This window comes from Taudactylus pleione, unplaced genomic scaffold, assembly GCF_031769625.1.
Source record: "Taudactylus pleione unplaced genomic scaffold, aTauple2 ptg000212l, whole genome shotgun sequence".
Classification (NCBI taxonomy): Eukaryota; Metazoa; Chordata; class Amphibia; order Anura; family Myobatrachidae; genus Taudactylus; species Taudactylus pleione.
In genome coordinates this window covers 1,399,685-1,416,345 of record NW_028284614.1, presented here as the reverse complement: position 1 = coordinate 1,416,345, position 16,661 = coordinate 1,399,685, and the positions used below count along the sequence as shown (strand labels likewise).

The window sequence follows — 16,661 nt, the reverse complement described above, 5'->3', positions numbered from 1 at the left end:
CAATAGTTGTAATCAGTGACACCCCCAATGAGTCCGAGCGCTGGCTTCACATTGGGTGCTACCTGCTAATCACACACAGGACAGACCGTTTTCTGCCAGTCCGGGCTGCGATCACCCCAATCGCTCCCCCCCCCCCCTGGATCCGCCACTGCCTGTGCCTTACCATCAGCCCTTCCCGGCTTCTAGGAACTGCATCCAATGCAGTCCCTAGGAGCTGGTGTTGTGCCTACAGTTGTTTTTCCACATGCGCCGGTCCCGGCGGCTGTCAGATCTATTACGTAGGCGCTAAGAGTGTCTCCTTTTGGGGGAGATGTACTAAGCTCTGAAAAGTGATAAAGTGGAGAGTGATAAATGACCAGCCACTCAGCTCCCAACTGTCATGTCACAGGCTGTGTTTGAAGAATGACAGTTGGGAGCTGATTAGCTGGTGGTTTGTCACTCTTCACTTTATCACTTTTCAGAGCTTAGTACATCTGGCCTTTTTATCGTTTGATGCAGTGGGCTATTCCACAATAAAACACTTTAAATACACTAATTTGAGAATACTACTGGACCAATCTATACAGCATCATAAGCTTAGTCACAGTGTACCTGTATTTTTCTAATGAACTTTGAAATATGTTGGTGCTTTAAAAAATATTGAATAAAAAAAATAAAAAAAGTATTGTTCCAAAATGGCTGTTGCTACTCACCAGGTTCCTTCTTTCTTGATTTGGGCACCTCTATGTCATTTGGATTATGAAGTCTTGGCGGAACATTGGACATTCTCCACGGATACGCAGGCTAAAAATAAAAAGTCCATTAGAACAGCCCCAAGTGACAGAGCAATGTAAATGGGGACAGGTGGGAAATGAACACTCACCGGCGGAGCATTCGGCAATTCCTGAACCTGACTGTGTTCCGGGGCCACTACTGGAGGTGGATAGTAGATATGCCAGTCATCAAATCCTGGATACACCGGGCCGGGTGGGCTGTACGGATACTGGTATGGAGGACAGGCAGGACTGATGTGATGATTGATGATGTATCGTTCTCCTACAGCCTGGAACATACACAAGAACAGGTGCGTTAATTCTGAGCAGAATTTATACAATTCTTCCCTTCAGGTCTTGCTCTCTTTTCTATGATGCGTCTGGCCAGGGTTTGAACACTTTATTGTATTTTGATGTTCATCTCAAGTTCAGCCGGGAAGATTCAGGCGATCAGGGGAACAGAGGCAAGCAGTAAGTCACAGAGAGAATGGAGGAAGCCTAATTTTCAACAGCACAATGTAGTGATGTGGGAGTCTTCGCAAACAGGTGCAGGAACATGGTCATACTTCCCAATATTTTACCCAACACAATAGGGGGTAAATTAAGCACCCCATCTCCCATAAGCTGCACAAACCACGCCCCCTACCTATAGCCACATGGCCATGACACCACACCCCTTTTGAGAATAGGGATAGTCCTGCTTAGTTAATAGCTCTAGTGTCCCCTCTGTCTCCTCACAGTGGAATCAATAATTTTATTGGCTAATGCAATATACAGCCTAAATTAAAGTGCCTCATGCCTCAGGGACCTTGGCGGCTCCTTGTAATTGGCTTAATTTATGCATGAATCTTGGTCAAGCCAATGACCAATGTTAAGTAGAGCCAGGGGTGGGGCACAGCGCCCCAGTTCCCCTCTCTCTCAGGCTGGAGTATACAATCGCACTGTGCAGTCCCATACATTTTCTAAGGGCAGGACAAGTGGAGGCAGGTCGGGCGACAAGGGGGCGGGGGCTGGATGACAAGTGGGGACGGGCTGGTCGATGAGTGGGGGTAGTCAGAACGACAAGTGGGGCAGGCCGGATGATGATGGGGCGGTGCTGTGAAGAGGTGTTTTAAGTGCCCCGGGCTAAATGTGGCCCTGATGATATGCACCTCCTCTATGACTAAGTAATGGGTTTACTTTGAGGAAGTAAACCTGGTGTAACTCGTACTTGCCTACGCTCCCAGAATGTCGGGGAGACTCCCAAAATTTTACAGAGCTCTCCCTGACTCCAGAGAGAGTAGTTTATGCAGCGGCTTTTGGGAGGGGAAAGGGGGGGGGGGCAGAGCAGGGGCGTTCCTGGCCAGTGTTCCCGAAAACGGAGGAGTGTTGCCCCCATTTTTCGGGAAGGACGAGACTAGGGTTTGCCAGGACCCAGTCAGGCTATGGTAAACTTAAGCTACTGCAGCCTGGCCAGAGGGGCAACCATTGCGACCGATGGTCACGATGGTGATCCCAGGCTGCGACCTTGGTCGCAAAGCTGGAATCGCAGATGCAGCAAAGAGGTGTCTGTTTCCTACAGACACCTCCTGGTGCATTTGAATTTAAGATGGATGAAATTGCGCAGCCGCTTGTGTGCCGCTCTGCAATTCCGTCCATTTCTGAATCAGGCTCTTAGTTCTGTGCACGCATAGCGAGTTTCATGGTGTCTGACTTGCTTCCCACAGTGAATGGGCCCCTTTATCTCATCAGGCTCCTGCGTGGAGTGATCCTTTAAGGAATTCACTATGTCTATTGTCAGGGATCTTTATTCCTTTATCACAAAGTAAATTTGCAGTGAGATAAAACTGCTACAACAGTCATTTGAGAACCTTTATAAGATGAATGGTGTGATAGACAATGATTTGTCCCCATCCACTTTCTCTCTCTCCAAGTTTTGATAAATCTCCCCCTTAGTGTAATATACATTTGAAAAAAAAAATAATATATATATGAATGTATATCTAACAACTTTAAAAGCATTTTATTTGCTTTCAGGGCATGAACAACATTTTCCGTGTAGGCCTTTGACAAACACTCAGGAGCAGTGCAAGTACGTAAGAGGACATGAAAGGCAATTAGTCTCTCCATCAAAAATGCAATTGTAGCTAAGCACAGTCTGATTGCATTAGGCTGCTCGGCAGATCCTGGCCATCGCTGGCTGAATCAATAAATCTTTTCGTAGAGGGGCACACTGGTAGGACAGACCTCGAGATCTGACGGCAATAAATATATACAGTATATATATATTTAACATGACGGTTCTGATCTGCCCCATGAGGTTTGTTAGTTTAATGTGCACATTTAATGGACCCTATACTATATACAAGCGGACAGTTGGACAGGTAAAGGTAAAGCACACCTGGCATGACTACGATCACCCCTTACAAAACTGCTGGTTAATAATAGTTATTGATTACAACACATACTAGCAAATATTAACTGAGGGACACGCACTCCAACAGTGATAAAAATATATTGGGATCATTCTCTGGGTGCTTGAGGGCAAAAAGATGTCACATCAGCAGTACTTAGGTTCATTAGTACAAAGTTAGCAAAATCATGTGTATATCTATTAACTGAGGAGGTCCCCTGGGGGGGTATTTACATTATCACCAAGGATGTCACAGAGTCAGAATTTGCAGCATGTATATGTAATCACCATGTTACCAAGGTATAAATGCTCAGTAATACCAATAAAAATATGATATTGCTGCTGATGACAAGAAGGCTCTCCGTAACTAGTAAAGAAGTTAAGGAGACTGTTAATTTAAAAAAAAAAACGAAATAAAATCGAAACCAGACATGATGGGGCCACAATAGTTGTCATTCCGTATTAACACATAATTTTTTTGTAGCTATTTATCAATGAGTTGGCACCAGGACAGCGTCAGCCTTAAGAGGCTCTCCGAGCAAAGAGCTGCTAAAATGGCCACATCGGTGTATGGAGGCTGCCGGACAAGGATCTGACGATTCCACTCCTATGTTAATGCCATCGCTAGGCAACGGGGCTAAGCACTAGAGTAAAGCTTTTTGGAGCTTAATAAATAGGGCCACACCACAGTCTCTGTTAAGAATAATGGGAAGTACGTTCTGTCCCATTAATTAGCCTGACGCAGTAGAGATCTCTGATAATAACTCCTGTGTTATGCCGGCCACACACGGTACAATATGTAGCCGGGGATACGACGGCCGACATATCAAGCGGTCCCCACACGCGGCGCGATCCGCTGCCCGACCACCCGATATGCTGACACCCCCTCACCCCCCGCAGTGTGCTGCATCGTACATCGCTTCACCAGATCTGTTGTGCAGCATGAAAGATCTGGAGGAGCGATGTAAGATCCCACGGGAGCGCGCACTGGCCGATATCATAGCCACACGCGGAACGATATAGCAGCCTATGATATAGCATATGTCGTTCCAATCCGTCAGATCGACCGCTACATCGCTCCGTGTGTGGGGACCTAAAGTCTTTTGTTAATCTGTCCCAGTAGTTTCCATGTACTTATAAATGCATGCAACAAATATCTCGGAATTTCTATTACCATATAGTTTTCATGTATTGTTGCAGGTACAATTTAGTGTGCTGGAGGATATCTAGGGGATACTCCCCTTTCTGTTTAGTATGACCCCTCCCCTTCATGCACCTGAAGAGTATTGCCAAATTGATTTGAGCAGCCATTTTATGTTTCCAGTACAGTGTCTGCCTGATTTTTAGCTCAAGGGGGTTTGATAAATAAGCCCCTAAAAATGATGTCTTTCACATATTTTCTCACAGTTGCCTTATTGAAAATAGAGCTGAACCCAGATCAAAGTGAAGAGGACAAGTCTCACTTATTTTTCGCTAGAACGGGCTAATCACTTAAACAAATAGTACCTGCTGTCTTGTTGGCTCACGTGTATTTTCTTTTTCCCTTCGCAAATCGTCCTGGCAGGAGCGCAACTGAAAAAGGGGGAATACGGACGGATAAGGCAAAAGCTTAGTGTGCGACCTCACCACACATTTTGGACGACATATTTAACGAGTCAGAAAAGCAGTGCTGGGGAGCAGGGAGCATACCCTAATATAAGAAAAGCAGTGCTGGGGAGCAGGGAGCATACCCTAATATAAGAAAAGCAGTGCTGGGGAGCAGGGAGCATACTCTAATATAAGAAAAGCAGTGCTGGGGAGCAGGGAGCATACCCTAATATAAGAAAAGCAGTGCTGGGGAGCAGGGAGCATACCCTAATATAAGAAAAGCAGTGCTGGGGAGCAGGGAGCATACCCTAATATAAGAAAAGCAGTGCTGGGGAGCAGGGAGCATACCCTAATATAAGAAAAGCAGTGCTGGGGAGCAGGGAGCATACCCTAATATAAGAAAAGCAGTGCTGGGGAGCAGGGAGCATACCCTAATATAAGAAAAGCAGTGCTGGGGAGCAGGGAGCATACCCTAATATAAGAAAAGCAGTGCTGGGGAGCAGGGAGCATACCCTAATATAAGAAAAGCAGTGCTGGGGAGCAGGGAGCATACCCTAATATAAGAAAAGCAGTGCTGGGGAGCAGGGAGCATACCCTAATATAAGAAAAGCAGTGCTGGGGAGCAGGGAGCATACCCTAATATAAGAAAAGCAGTGCTGGGGAGCAGGGAGCATACCCTAATATAAGAAAAGCAGTGCTGGGGTGCAGGGAGCATACCCTAATATAAGAAAAGCAGTGCTGGGGAGCAGGGAGCATACCCTAATATAAGAAAAGCAGTGCTGGGGAGCAGGGAGCATACCCCAATATAAGAAAAGCAGTGCTGGGGAGCAGGGAGCATACCCTAATATAAGAAAAGCAGTGCTGGGGAGCAGGGAGCATACCCCAATATAAGAAAAGCAGTGCTGGGGAGCAGGGAGCATACCCCAATATAAGAAAAGCAGTGCTGGGGAGCAGGGAGCATACCCCAATATAAGAAAAGCAGTGCTGGGGAGCAGGGAGCATACCCTAATATAAGAAAAGCAGTGCTGGGGAGCAGGGAGCATACCCTAATATAAGAAAAGCAGTGCTGGGGAGCAGGGAGCATACCCCAATATAAGAAAAGCAGTGCTGGGGAGCAGGGAGCATACCCTAATATCAGAAAAGCAGTGCCGGGGAGCAGGGAGCATACCCTAATATAAGAAAAGCAGTGCCGGGGAGCAGGGAGCATACCCTAATATAAGAAAAGCAGTGCCGGGGAGCAGGGAGCATACCCTAATATCAGAAAAGCAGTGCCGGGGAGCAGGGAGCATACCCTAATATCAGAAAAGCAGTGCCGGGGAGCAGGGAGCATACCCTAATATCAGAAAAGCAGTGCCGGGGAGCAGGGAGCATACCCTAATATCAGAAAAGCAGTGCCGGGGAGCAGGGAGCATACCCTAATATCAGAAAAGCAGTGCCGGGGAGCAGGGAGCATACCCTAATATCAGAAAAGCAGTGCCGGGGAGCAGGGAGCATACCCTAATATCAGAAAAGCAGTGCCGGGGAGCAGGGAGCATACCCTAATATCAGAAAAGCAGTGCCGGGGAGCAGGGAGCATACCCTAATATAAGAAAAGCAGTGCCGGGGAGCAGGGAGCATACCCTAATATAAGAAAAGCAGTGCCGGGGAGCAGGGAGCATACCCTAATATCAGAAAAGCAGTGCCGGGGAGCAGGGAGCATACCCTAATATCAGAAAAGCAGTGCCGGGGAGCAGGGAGCATACCCTAATATCAGAAAAGCAGTGCCGGGGAGCAGGGAGCATACCCTAATATCAGAAAAGCAGTGCCGGGGAGCAGGGAGCATACCCTAATATCAGAAAAGCAGTGCCGGGGAGCAGGGAGCATACCCTAATATCAGAAAAGCAGTGCCGGGGAGCAGGGAGCATACCCTAATATAAGAAAAGCAGTGCCGGGGAGCAGGGAGCATACCCTAATATAAGAAAAGCAGTGCTGGGGAGCAGGGAGCATACCCTAATATAAGAAAAGCAGTGCTGGGGAGCAGGGAGCATACCCTAATATAAGAAAAGCAGTGCTGGGGAGCAGGGAGCATACCCTAATATAAGAAAAGCAGTGCTGGGGAGCAGGGAGCATACCCTAATATAAGAAAAGCAGTGCTGGGGAGCAGGGAGCATACCCTAATATAAGAAAAGCAGTGCTGGGGAGCAGGGAGCATACCTAATATAAGAAAAGCAGTGCTGGGGAGCAGGGAGCATACCCTAATATAAGAAAAGCAGTGCTGGGGAGCAGGGAGCATACCCTAATATAAGAAAAGCAGTGCTGGGGAGCAGGGAGCATACCCCAATATAAGAAAAGCAGTGCTGGGGAGCAGGGAGCATACCCTAATATAAGAAAAGCAGTGCTGGGGAGCAGGGAGCATACCCTAATATAAGAAAAGCAGTGCTGGGGAGCAGGGAGCATACCCCAATATAAGAAAAGCAGTGCTGGGGAGCAGGGAGCATACCCCAATATAAGAAAAGCAGTGCTGGGGAGCAGGGAGCATACCCCAATATAAGAAAAGCAGTGCTGGGGAGCAGGGAGCATACCCCAATATAAGAAAAGCAGTGCTGGGGAGCAGGGAGCATACCCCAATATAAGAAAAGCAGTGCTGGGGAGCAGGGAGCATACCCCAATATAAGAAAAGCAGTGCTGGGGAGCAGGGAGCATACCCTAATATAAGAAAAGCAGTGCTGGGGAGCAGGGAGCATACCCTAATATAAGAAAAGCAGTGCTGGGGAGCAGGGAGCATACCCTAATATAAGAAAAGCAGTGCTGGGGAGCAGGGAGCATACCCCAATATAAGAAAAGCAGTGCTGGGGAGCAGGGAGCATACCCTAATATAAGAAAAGCAGTGCTGGGGAGCAGGGAGCATACCCTAATATCAGAAAAGCAGTGCTGGGGAGCAGGGAGCATACCCTAATATAAGTGCCGAATAAATGGTAACAGCCGCTATACTGACAAAAAGGATAAACCATGGTAATATTGCCAGGTAAGTGTAGAAGCAGATTTAGGCCCTCATTCAGAGCCACTCGCTAGCGGCAGTACGCTCGTTTCGAGCGATGTTCGCACATCTGCGCATGCGTACGGATCGTTATACGCATGCGCGAACCAGTCAGTGCGGCCGAAATTCATGTGCTCGCAATATAGCGAATGCCTGCTATTTTGAGTGACAGAATGAGGCGTATGTGGGTGGTAACAGGGGAAGGTGCTTGAAAACGGGGAGTGGAGATCAGAACGCAGGCGTGCTTAAAGGTCAAAACGGGCGTTTTATGGGTGTGCATAATTAATACAGCAGCGTCATTGACCACGTCACTGGGTTATTTTATAGCCAGAACTGCTCGCAAGATTGTGGTAGCAAAAACCAACCACAAGAATAGCGAGCAGTTCATACGCTGGTCGATGTACTCGATTAATCTAATAAATAGCGGACATGACGTATGGTGCGAGCGGCCAGGGGGCGTTTTTAACAAATAAACGAGCGTATGTTTTGCTCGCTCGTTCAGACTTAGAGGTGTGAACAGACTGCAATTTGCGAACGGATCATTTGAATAGCCACCCCTTGTTTTTGAACGAACGACCGCAAATAGCGAACGGCTCTGAATCAGGCCCTTAGTGTATAGTCAATTAGAGCCGCTGAAAAGTAAGGAAGTCTTATAGATCATGTGCTGTAATAAGTATATTATATATAAAAAAAAAAAAAAAAAAACTTTCAAGCACTAAAAAAACCCTTCAATGGCGTTGCCTTTGGAGCACGTTTCGGAGTGCGCCTCCTTGTACAGGCAGCCGTCCTCCATTGAAGGGTTAACGGAACTGTATGTTTTGTCTCCAGGTGCTTGTAAAGTGCATTCAGTGTTATATAATAAATACCATCATTTGATCTACAAGATTTCCTTACAGACCTAGAAAATAATAACAAATCAGAGCTCACTACAGAGATGGCAACCAAGGACGACTGGGTTGTCAAAAAGCAAATAAACCGTAACGCAAATGCCCCTGCAGTCGGGATTCTCGCCGCATATTTCACCTGAGTCTTGACTTGCGCCAGCAGCGTTTGCAGCTGTACAACTTGCTGTTTCAGCTCCTCCTTTTCCTCATTCATACGTTCCCGGTCGCTCCGTTCCCTCTTAAAGTCCTCTTCAAAGATGGACACCTGTAGACAAAGAGACCGTATGAATCAAGGTGATAAAACTCATTTTTGTTTCTATTCGATTGTGCCTCATTTTTTTTTTATTGTAATATTTTTGTTTGACATTCGCTGGGATCCAGGTTGTAATATATCTGTTTTTATAGCCCTCAAATTTTGGCCGACCAATAAAATTGCTTCTCGCTACCTCACATGTAATTTTGGACCAACATGACGGTAAGCTGTACAAACTGGCCATCGAATCTGGATAAACTCACTTAAATGTCATACTACATGGATCAAGAGGGGGGGGGGGGGGATTCCTGTACCAGTGATCGGTCGAGCGGTTCCTCGGCGCAGTATTCACTGCACGATTTTCCATCACCATCTGCATCTAGGTGACTCTGTAGCTAGTAATATAATTAACTCTGCGCCTGATTCAGGTATCAACGCAATGCCGATATTTACACAGTTGAACGATTATCAGCCGACTGCACATGCAGATGGGCGATTATCGGATATCTGTGATGGCGGCTGCGTATGTGTACGCAGGGGCGTCTTAAGAGAGGAGGGGGCCCGTGTGCATTCCCCATCCGGGGGCCCCCTCCTCTCTCCCCGGCAGCCGACTGACTTGGGTGGCCGGCCACCACAGCATCAGTAGACCTCTGGGCACTAGAGTTTGCCCAGAGTCTACTGCGCATGCGCAGAGCGCCGGGGAAACGACGCAGCCGCCATTTTCTCACTTCGCCCATTTCATGGCGTTTTGAGCAGTGCTGAGACCTCCGACGTGGGATCTCGGAGAGGTAAGTTTTAAATAATATAAATGCAGGGTGTGCAGTGCGTGCCCCCCCTGCACACCACACACCCTGCACCCATTATAGATACGCCCCTGTGTACGCAGTTGCTTGGATTTGTGATGGGAGAAACGCGTCAAGGGAAGACACAAGTTTCTGCAGTGGCTCTGGGACTTACTAAAGCTGTCCATTGGAATATTCTTTTTAGCTGCTCTATCCTATTCACCACAAGCTCACCCTGTCACATCCGTAGCCAACCAACCAGGGGCACAGTTATCCGGATCCTCTGTCGGGGAACATCACGGCAAGCGGTAACTGAGGGTGTGGAGACAGTAGCGTTCAGCGGGCTGAACATTGCCGGAGGCTGACCGCGCTGTGTCGGTGTTCATTCTGCCATCACAGCTCGTGGAGAAATCAGCAGGCTGACAACTGCCGGAGGCTGACCACACTGTTACATTGCCCACTCTGCCACAACGGGAGTTGGCTTGCATTGCAATTTAATGCAAGTGTTAATTGCCAGTCAGGATTCCGGGATATCCTTGTTGTTTTAATACAGGGGAGCGGTGAGTGATATTGGCAACAAATTCCACCTTGTCGATCTATATTCCCTGGACATGGGGCTATTAACGCACAATTACATACACGGAGGGTGTTGTTTATAATCAGGAGAGGATATATGTATCTTTATTCCAATTGACAAGACATTTAAATATTGTTTGTCATCTCTCAAAGGAATTTTGTTACTAATTGGGACTAATTTTTGAATACTTATCTCAGCTTATTTTCAGTGCACTGATTGACATATTTTTGATGTTGATTTAACATTGTATTCATTATCCTAGGAACTGCAGTTCTTTTTTTTATGTATATTATTGTATATTATATTGTTGCTAATAAACTGTGAATGACAGTTGTGGAGTACTACATCAATTAGTGGTTATAAAGCGCAGACGTAGATATTGTTTCACTGAGTACAATGGCAGTTTATGCAACACATCTACTAACTCAGGCTGAGTACAGTAAGGGCAAACAGATGCAGGCAAGGTCACAGACACCAATAGTAATAGACTATTATGTGTGCGAGTGGTATGGGGCAGGTGCAAATACTGGCTGAAGATAATGGTCACCAGCACTAGCGAACCAAATTGTGATTGGCTGTTTACGTAAACACCTCTGAAACCGATTGGTGCTTTCTTCGTTGCTTGGGCATATACAGATGTGTCCACATACATCATACTTCCTTGCGCGTTAAACAGCCCTTCTAGTCGGGCCATGCCGTAGCGTGACTCGGTAGTGCCGATCGTCCAACTTGCATGCAACCAAGAGGGTTTAATTTACCTGGGAGTGCAACAGAGGCATAACCACGGCCCCCCCACCCTGCACAATCCTGTGACAACACCTCTGTTACTCACCATAGGAATGTACACCACGAGAGGGCAAGGCCCTGCACACTTCAGTGGCCATGCCCCCCCAGTACCCGGCCCGCCTAATGGCTTGGCGGCTCTGCACACACCGTGTTATGTGTACACCTTTATTGTAGCTCATTTTGGCGACTAACCCTGCATCAAGCCCTTTGGGTCTTTTATGCTAATTTTATTTTATTTAAAAGAAATGCATATTCTAGACCAGGGCAGATTACACAATCTGGAAATCTATTTTCAAACTCTGGGTCAGTAATTCAAGTACACAAACCATATTAAAATAAGGCTGATCATTGATGTACGCAACGATCGGATTTCCAATCCTTTTAAAGTTGCTATAATCTATGGATTATGGACATATTCTTTTACAGTAAGCACACTCATTACTTATAATGTTATCAGAGCTTGATAAAAGACTTTACACTGTTTGTATGACATAAAGATTTGAATTCAAAACACATTACTAGACAATGACATCATGTAGAGAGTGCGTGTGTTGTATACGTGTATGGGGGGCTACCCAGGGGTAACTCTGTCGTGTTCAATTATAAATATCTGCAACTCCTGCACTTCTCACTGTCCCTGAGGAATGAAATTATGGCTTTGTATCACACATGAAACTAGATTTCAGGCATAAACAGTGATGAAAGCAGGAAGAATAAAAGTTATGTCCTCTAGTAATACCCGCCCATCATTGCTAAGGTTATCAGGAGGGCTATCACGACAGTGAATGAATGGGAACCAGGGCTAATGTTAACTACAAGATGAAGCCACACACAATTTATAAAGCAAATAAACAGAGGAGCCGATCCACAGTTGCGTGCAAGTCGGCTGCAATTGCATTCTCCTTGCGTGCAACTAAATAAACGCGGATATTGACCCATATGCAGTGTTACACGCTACAATGCAATTTCACTGCCCCTATGCTTAGGCTTGTGAAAATATCCCCCACCGTCATCATTGTCGTGCTCTTGCACCAACCCTATCCCTATTGCAAGAGATCCATCGAATCAGACAGTCCTCCACTCACGTACAATTTAGCATAGCTCGCAATTTACCTACGCGTTTCACCTTCCCTCAGAACACTTACTAAGGGGCAGATGTACAAAGCTCTGGAAAGTGATAAAGTGCAGAGTGATAAACGACCAGCCACTCAGCTCGTAACTGTCATTTTTCAAACACAGCCTGTAACATGACAGTTAAGAGCTGATTGGTTGGTCGTTTATCACTCTCCACTTTATCACTTCCCAGAGCTTCGCACAAAGGTTAAAGGGGTAGATGTACGATCACCCAGTTACGTTCGGTTAGCTGCGGGTATAGATGGCACAGAGATGCGTACGATAGTTGCGTGTGCTCGGCTATTGAGAGCGTTTAGGGCAAAGAAAATAAACAGGCAAACCGAAAAATAAGGTCGCACCAGCCACAGTATACGTAATTCGTCAGCCGATAGCGGTAAGCATATAAAGAGACAGCTTGAAATGGGATGTGACAGGACAGCTCACAAATGTCTTACATGTACAAGCTCGGAGAAGAAGGTGGGGGAGGGAGGGCAGTCTATTTACAGTGTAATTCTCAGAGCTTGGACCTGCACTATATTAAACTATATTTCACTACAATATCAGTGAACATATCGCCTACAAACAGTGGAGAAAGACATTTTGTCACCTGAAACAATGATAAGAATGCAGCTTATTGAGTCGCTAGCAATCAATGACATCACTGAGGTACAGTTTAAAAGGCGGCCATTTTGAGGTCTTAACCAATATTTAGACAATGCTGCCATTCATTTCAGTGAAGCACAGTAAATGTCATTAGATTCTAGTGAATTAAAAGACCACAATCTAATAATTAGGCGATGGAAGCATCTTTATGGGGTCTATGGAGAGAGATAAAATGGACAGAGATAACGTATCAAGCAATCAGCCCCTGTCATTTTTCAAACACAACCTGCAATGTGACAGTTAGGAGCTGATTGGTTGGTACTTTCTCTCCAAGGCTTAGTACATAGACAGTTATTTGTTCTTCTGTCAGGGAACACAAAAATATCCAAAATCAACTCTTTTTACCAGAGCAAACACATTCCAGGGAATTGGAGTCTGCTTCCAAATATAAACAAAACCAGTCAAAATAAAGTAGGACACACACGAGACATTCCTGGGCCAAACTGGGGATTTGGAACCACATTACCAGACACGCAAAGATTATTCTAAGATGTGCTCGTCTCCCCGCCAATAACTTAATCACCATAATTCAATCGTGTCACAGAAGCACGAAACTATGAAGCACATTTAATAACAACCATTTATAAACCGCAACAAGGAAAATCTTTTTTTCCCAAATGGATGTTTACTTCGATAATTTGGAATATTAAACCCTAATCATGTCATAATGTAGAATAATTGGCTATTTTACCCAGACTTTCCATTGCACTTTGCTCAAATAAAACGTACATTTTTTCCTCCCTTCTGAAAACACAGGTATATACACCCCAAATGCCCTGTCAGTGTATTCATATATTAATTAAGTTATTTATTTAGTGCACACATATTACACAGCAATTTACAGAGAGTATGTAGTCACTCACATCAGTCCCTGCACCAGTGAAGATGACAAACTACATGTCCTACCAACAGGGCTGGCTCTAGGGGTAGCCGCGCCATGGGGCGAATGCACCCTAGTCTCGCTGCGCCGGATGGAAATGGGGGCATGGCCTAATTACCATAGACTACGCCCCTTATATGCTATTTGGGGGAGTGCCTGCACGGCCCGCCTCCGATGTAACGTCAGGCTGGGGGCGAGCCCAGCACTCAGTCACTAGCTGGGCTTCTCCCAGCCCTTTCCCTGCACTGAATGGATGCCGGGCACATTCGCGCAGCACCCATTCAGCTACTCCGGGGGTCTGGGCCGGCACCGCCGCACAGCTGCAGCGGTGGGGGTGCCCAACCTCCTGACCACCCGCTGGACACTTCGGCCCACGGGTGGAACAGCGGGACAGTGCTCGAAAAGTGTGACTGTCCCGCTTAAAATCGGGATGTTGGGATGGGTGTGCCCTCTATTGGGTGGCGCCCCTGTTCGACTGCACTGGTCGAACATGCCTGGAGCCGGCTCTGCCTACCAATGCACAAAAGCTGAAATAATAAAGCCCAACAGATCAACAAACTTGAAATGCTAATACTGGGAATGCCCTTTTTTTTTTTCAAATCAACAAATAATCACTGTCTATACAGAGCATTTATTTCCAGATCTCCTAGCTGGAGATCAGCTGCATTAATTAGTGATAGACCAGTGGTTCCCAAACTGTGCGCTGCAGCTCCCTGGGGTGCCAGTGGCCTAAGGAGGTCGCTCAGTCTTTATTCATTTCATTATTGGTTTTGTGAATGGGGGAGTAGAGGGGTTTGGGCAAAGAGCGGAGCGGACCGGTGGGGAAGGGGGGTCGATGAGCGGTGCAAGCAAGCGAGAACTGTCCTGTCAGTGGAAAGCAACAGGCCTTTAATGGCAAGGCTGCTCTGTTGCTGAATAAGGTCCCACAACGCAGTGCGTGTCTGATCTCACTTCCTGTCTGATCTGAGGAGCAATGCTGCTGCAGAACGGCTTTGACGATCGGAACTAAAAGGTAAATAAGGGGGGGGCGGGCAAAGGGAGAGACCTGGAGAGGGGCAAATAGAGAGACATGGAGAGGGGCAAATAGAGAGACATGGATTTAAATTATCTTTTTCCTAAGATTTGTGTGCATTATTTTTGCAAACAACTTATTAAGTATAATCAGTATTTCTGTCATGACCTAAATACTTATTGTTATGTTATTTTGACCCAACTACTTAAAACACGGGACTGCTCAGTAATTATTTTGGCTTAGGGGTGCCTTGAAAAAAAATATGGAGATCCTAAGGGTGCCTCGAACTGAGGAAGTTTGGGAACCACTGTGATAGACACTTTAAATGATCAACAGGTGGCGCTAATTATTTATTCATGATTCTGTGAGGAGACCAGGAAAGGAATTGGTATGAAATACCGCCGGCCGCATGGCAGCCCGACATCATCAGAGTTCCGAGCAGCGGAAGCCCGACAGCGCTGGAAATCCCGATCGTGGCTAGGTATCTACTAACCTAACCTAATCCCCCTAACCCTAACCCTCCTTAGGGGTACCTAACCCTAACTTCCCCCCCCAAGTGCCTAACCCTAATCCCCCCTCTAAGTGCCTAACCCTAACCACCCCCTTCCCCGCTGCCTAAACCTAAGTCCCCCGGGGGGGTGCCTAACCCTAAGTCCCCCCCCGGGGGTGCCTAACCCTCCCTCCCCCTGGCCTAACCCTAACCCTCCCGGGGGGGTGCCTAACACTAAGTCCCCCCAGGGAGCCCTAAACCTAACCCTCCCCCCCCCCGCGGCGGTCCGCTCGCGGCGCCCGGCATCACTACGATCGGGATGCCGGGCGCCGGTCTCCCGGCGTCGGGGATATGCGGGCGTCTAGATGTAGACGCCCGGCATTTCACCCTTGCCGGGATATGACAGTCGGGAAGCCGGCTGCCGGTATTTAGGCAGTCGGCTTCCCGATTGCATACCCCTGGAAAACATGCGCGGTTAGTGAATGCAGTTGATTAATACAAATAGATGTCCGTGACTGCATAAGATATAGCAAGTGCACATAAAGGAAGAGGTCCAGACACAAACGGCATATTAGAAGCGTCTGCTGACTGTCAGTATCAGTAAGTCTTTTGCACCAGGGGTTTAGCACTTACAAGAGATACATCTTGCGACAGGCGGGTATGCGTCCATGTCCAGGTCTGCATTTACGTGAACATGATATTACTTTACTCAGCCTATGCTTCCCTGCCCCTTTCCACCCCTGTACCACCCCGCTAAAGCTGGCACACTATACGACGGTGTGATGTAGCGATACATTGCGTCGCCGTACACACTACACGATCTGGCCTTCTATGGTGCAATGTACTGTTAAATGCTTCCTGTAACAACACCGCTGAATCGTCCCATCTGATGTGCAGCACAGCAGATGGGACGATTCAATGGACTACGGCAGTGAACGACGGATGTGGTGTACTCACTATACCATGTGTACGATATATATCGCTCCGAGATCGGACAGTGTATAGGCAGCTTAAGTGTAGAGATCCAGAAGTGTATGATGTGACCAAATTTGCATGAAGTGCAAACGTGAGGTGGCGAATAGCAGGTGAAACTTACCTGCTGCCAGCTGGACAGGTCCCCCGGCGTCTTCCTCCGGCGGTCTTGTGCGTCCTCTGGCTCCAGAGGCTGGTCAGACACTGTGTTCTCCCAGCAGAACACAATAAAGATTATTTTTTTTTCTAGTCTGTACTGTGGTCTGCTGGGAGACCATGTGACAGACCAGCAGGACGGAGCCGGAGGCTGCTGCGCGGACAGGTAAGTGCTGAAGGGGGGGGGTTATGTGAGCGGAGGGGTGGGGGACACAAACTTACCGCATGTGTAGGCAGTGCTGCGCATGCGCTGGGTTAACGAATTTAACAGCGCATGCTCAGCACTGTTTCCAGCTGCGGTAAGTTAGTGTAGACAGGGATAACTATTTCCTGAAAAGCTGTCATC

General features: G+C 47.1%; 1 protein-coding gene across 7 annotated transcripts in view; it reads right to left on the bottom strand.

Annotated features, from left to right (window-relative positions):
* The window catches only part of TNIP1 (TNFAIP3 interacting protein 1), an 84,434-nt gene that overhangs the window by 5,863 nt on the left and 61,910 nt on the right, over positions 1–16,661 (bottom strand). For all 7 annotated transcript variants that reach the window (XM_088478238.1, XM_088478237.1, XM_088478240.1 and 4 more), the window contains 4 exons: positions 8,771–8,896; positions 4,651–4,716; positions 863–1,042; positions 693–783 (listed from right to left, as the gene is read on the bottom strand). In XM_088478238.1, the coding sequence (XP_088334364.1) occupies positions 693–783; positions 863–1,042; positions 4,651–4,716; positions 8,771–8,896 (463 nt within the window). The remainder of the gene's footprint in view (positions 1–692; positions 784–862; positions 1,043–4,650; positions 4,717–8,770; positions 8,897–16,661) is intronic.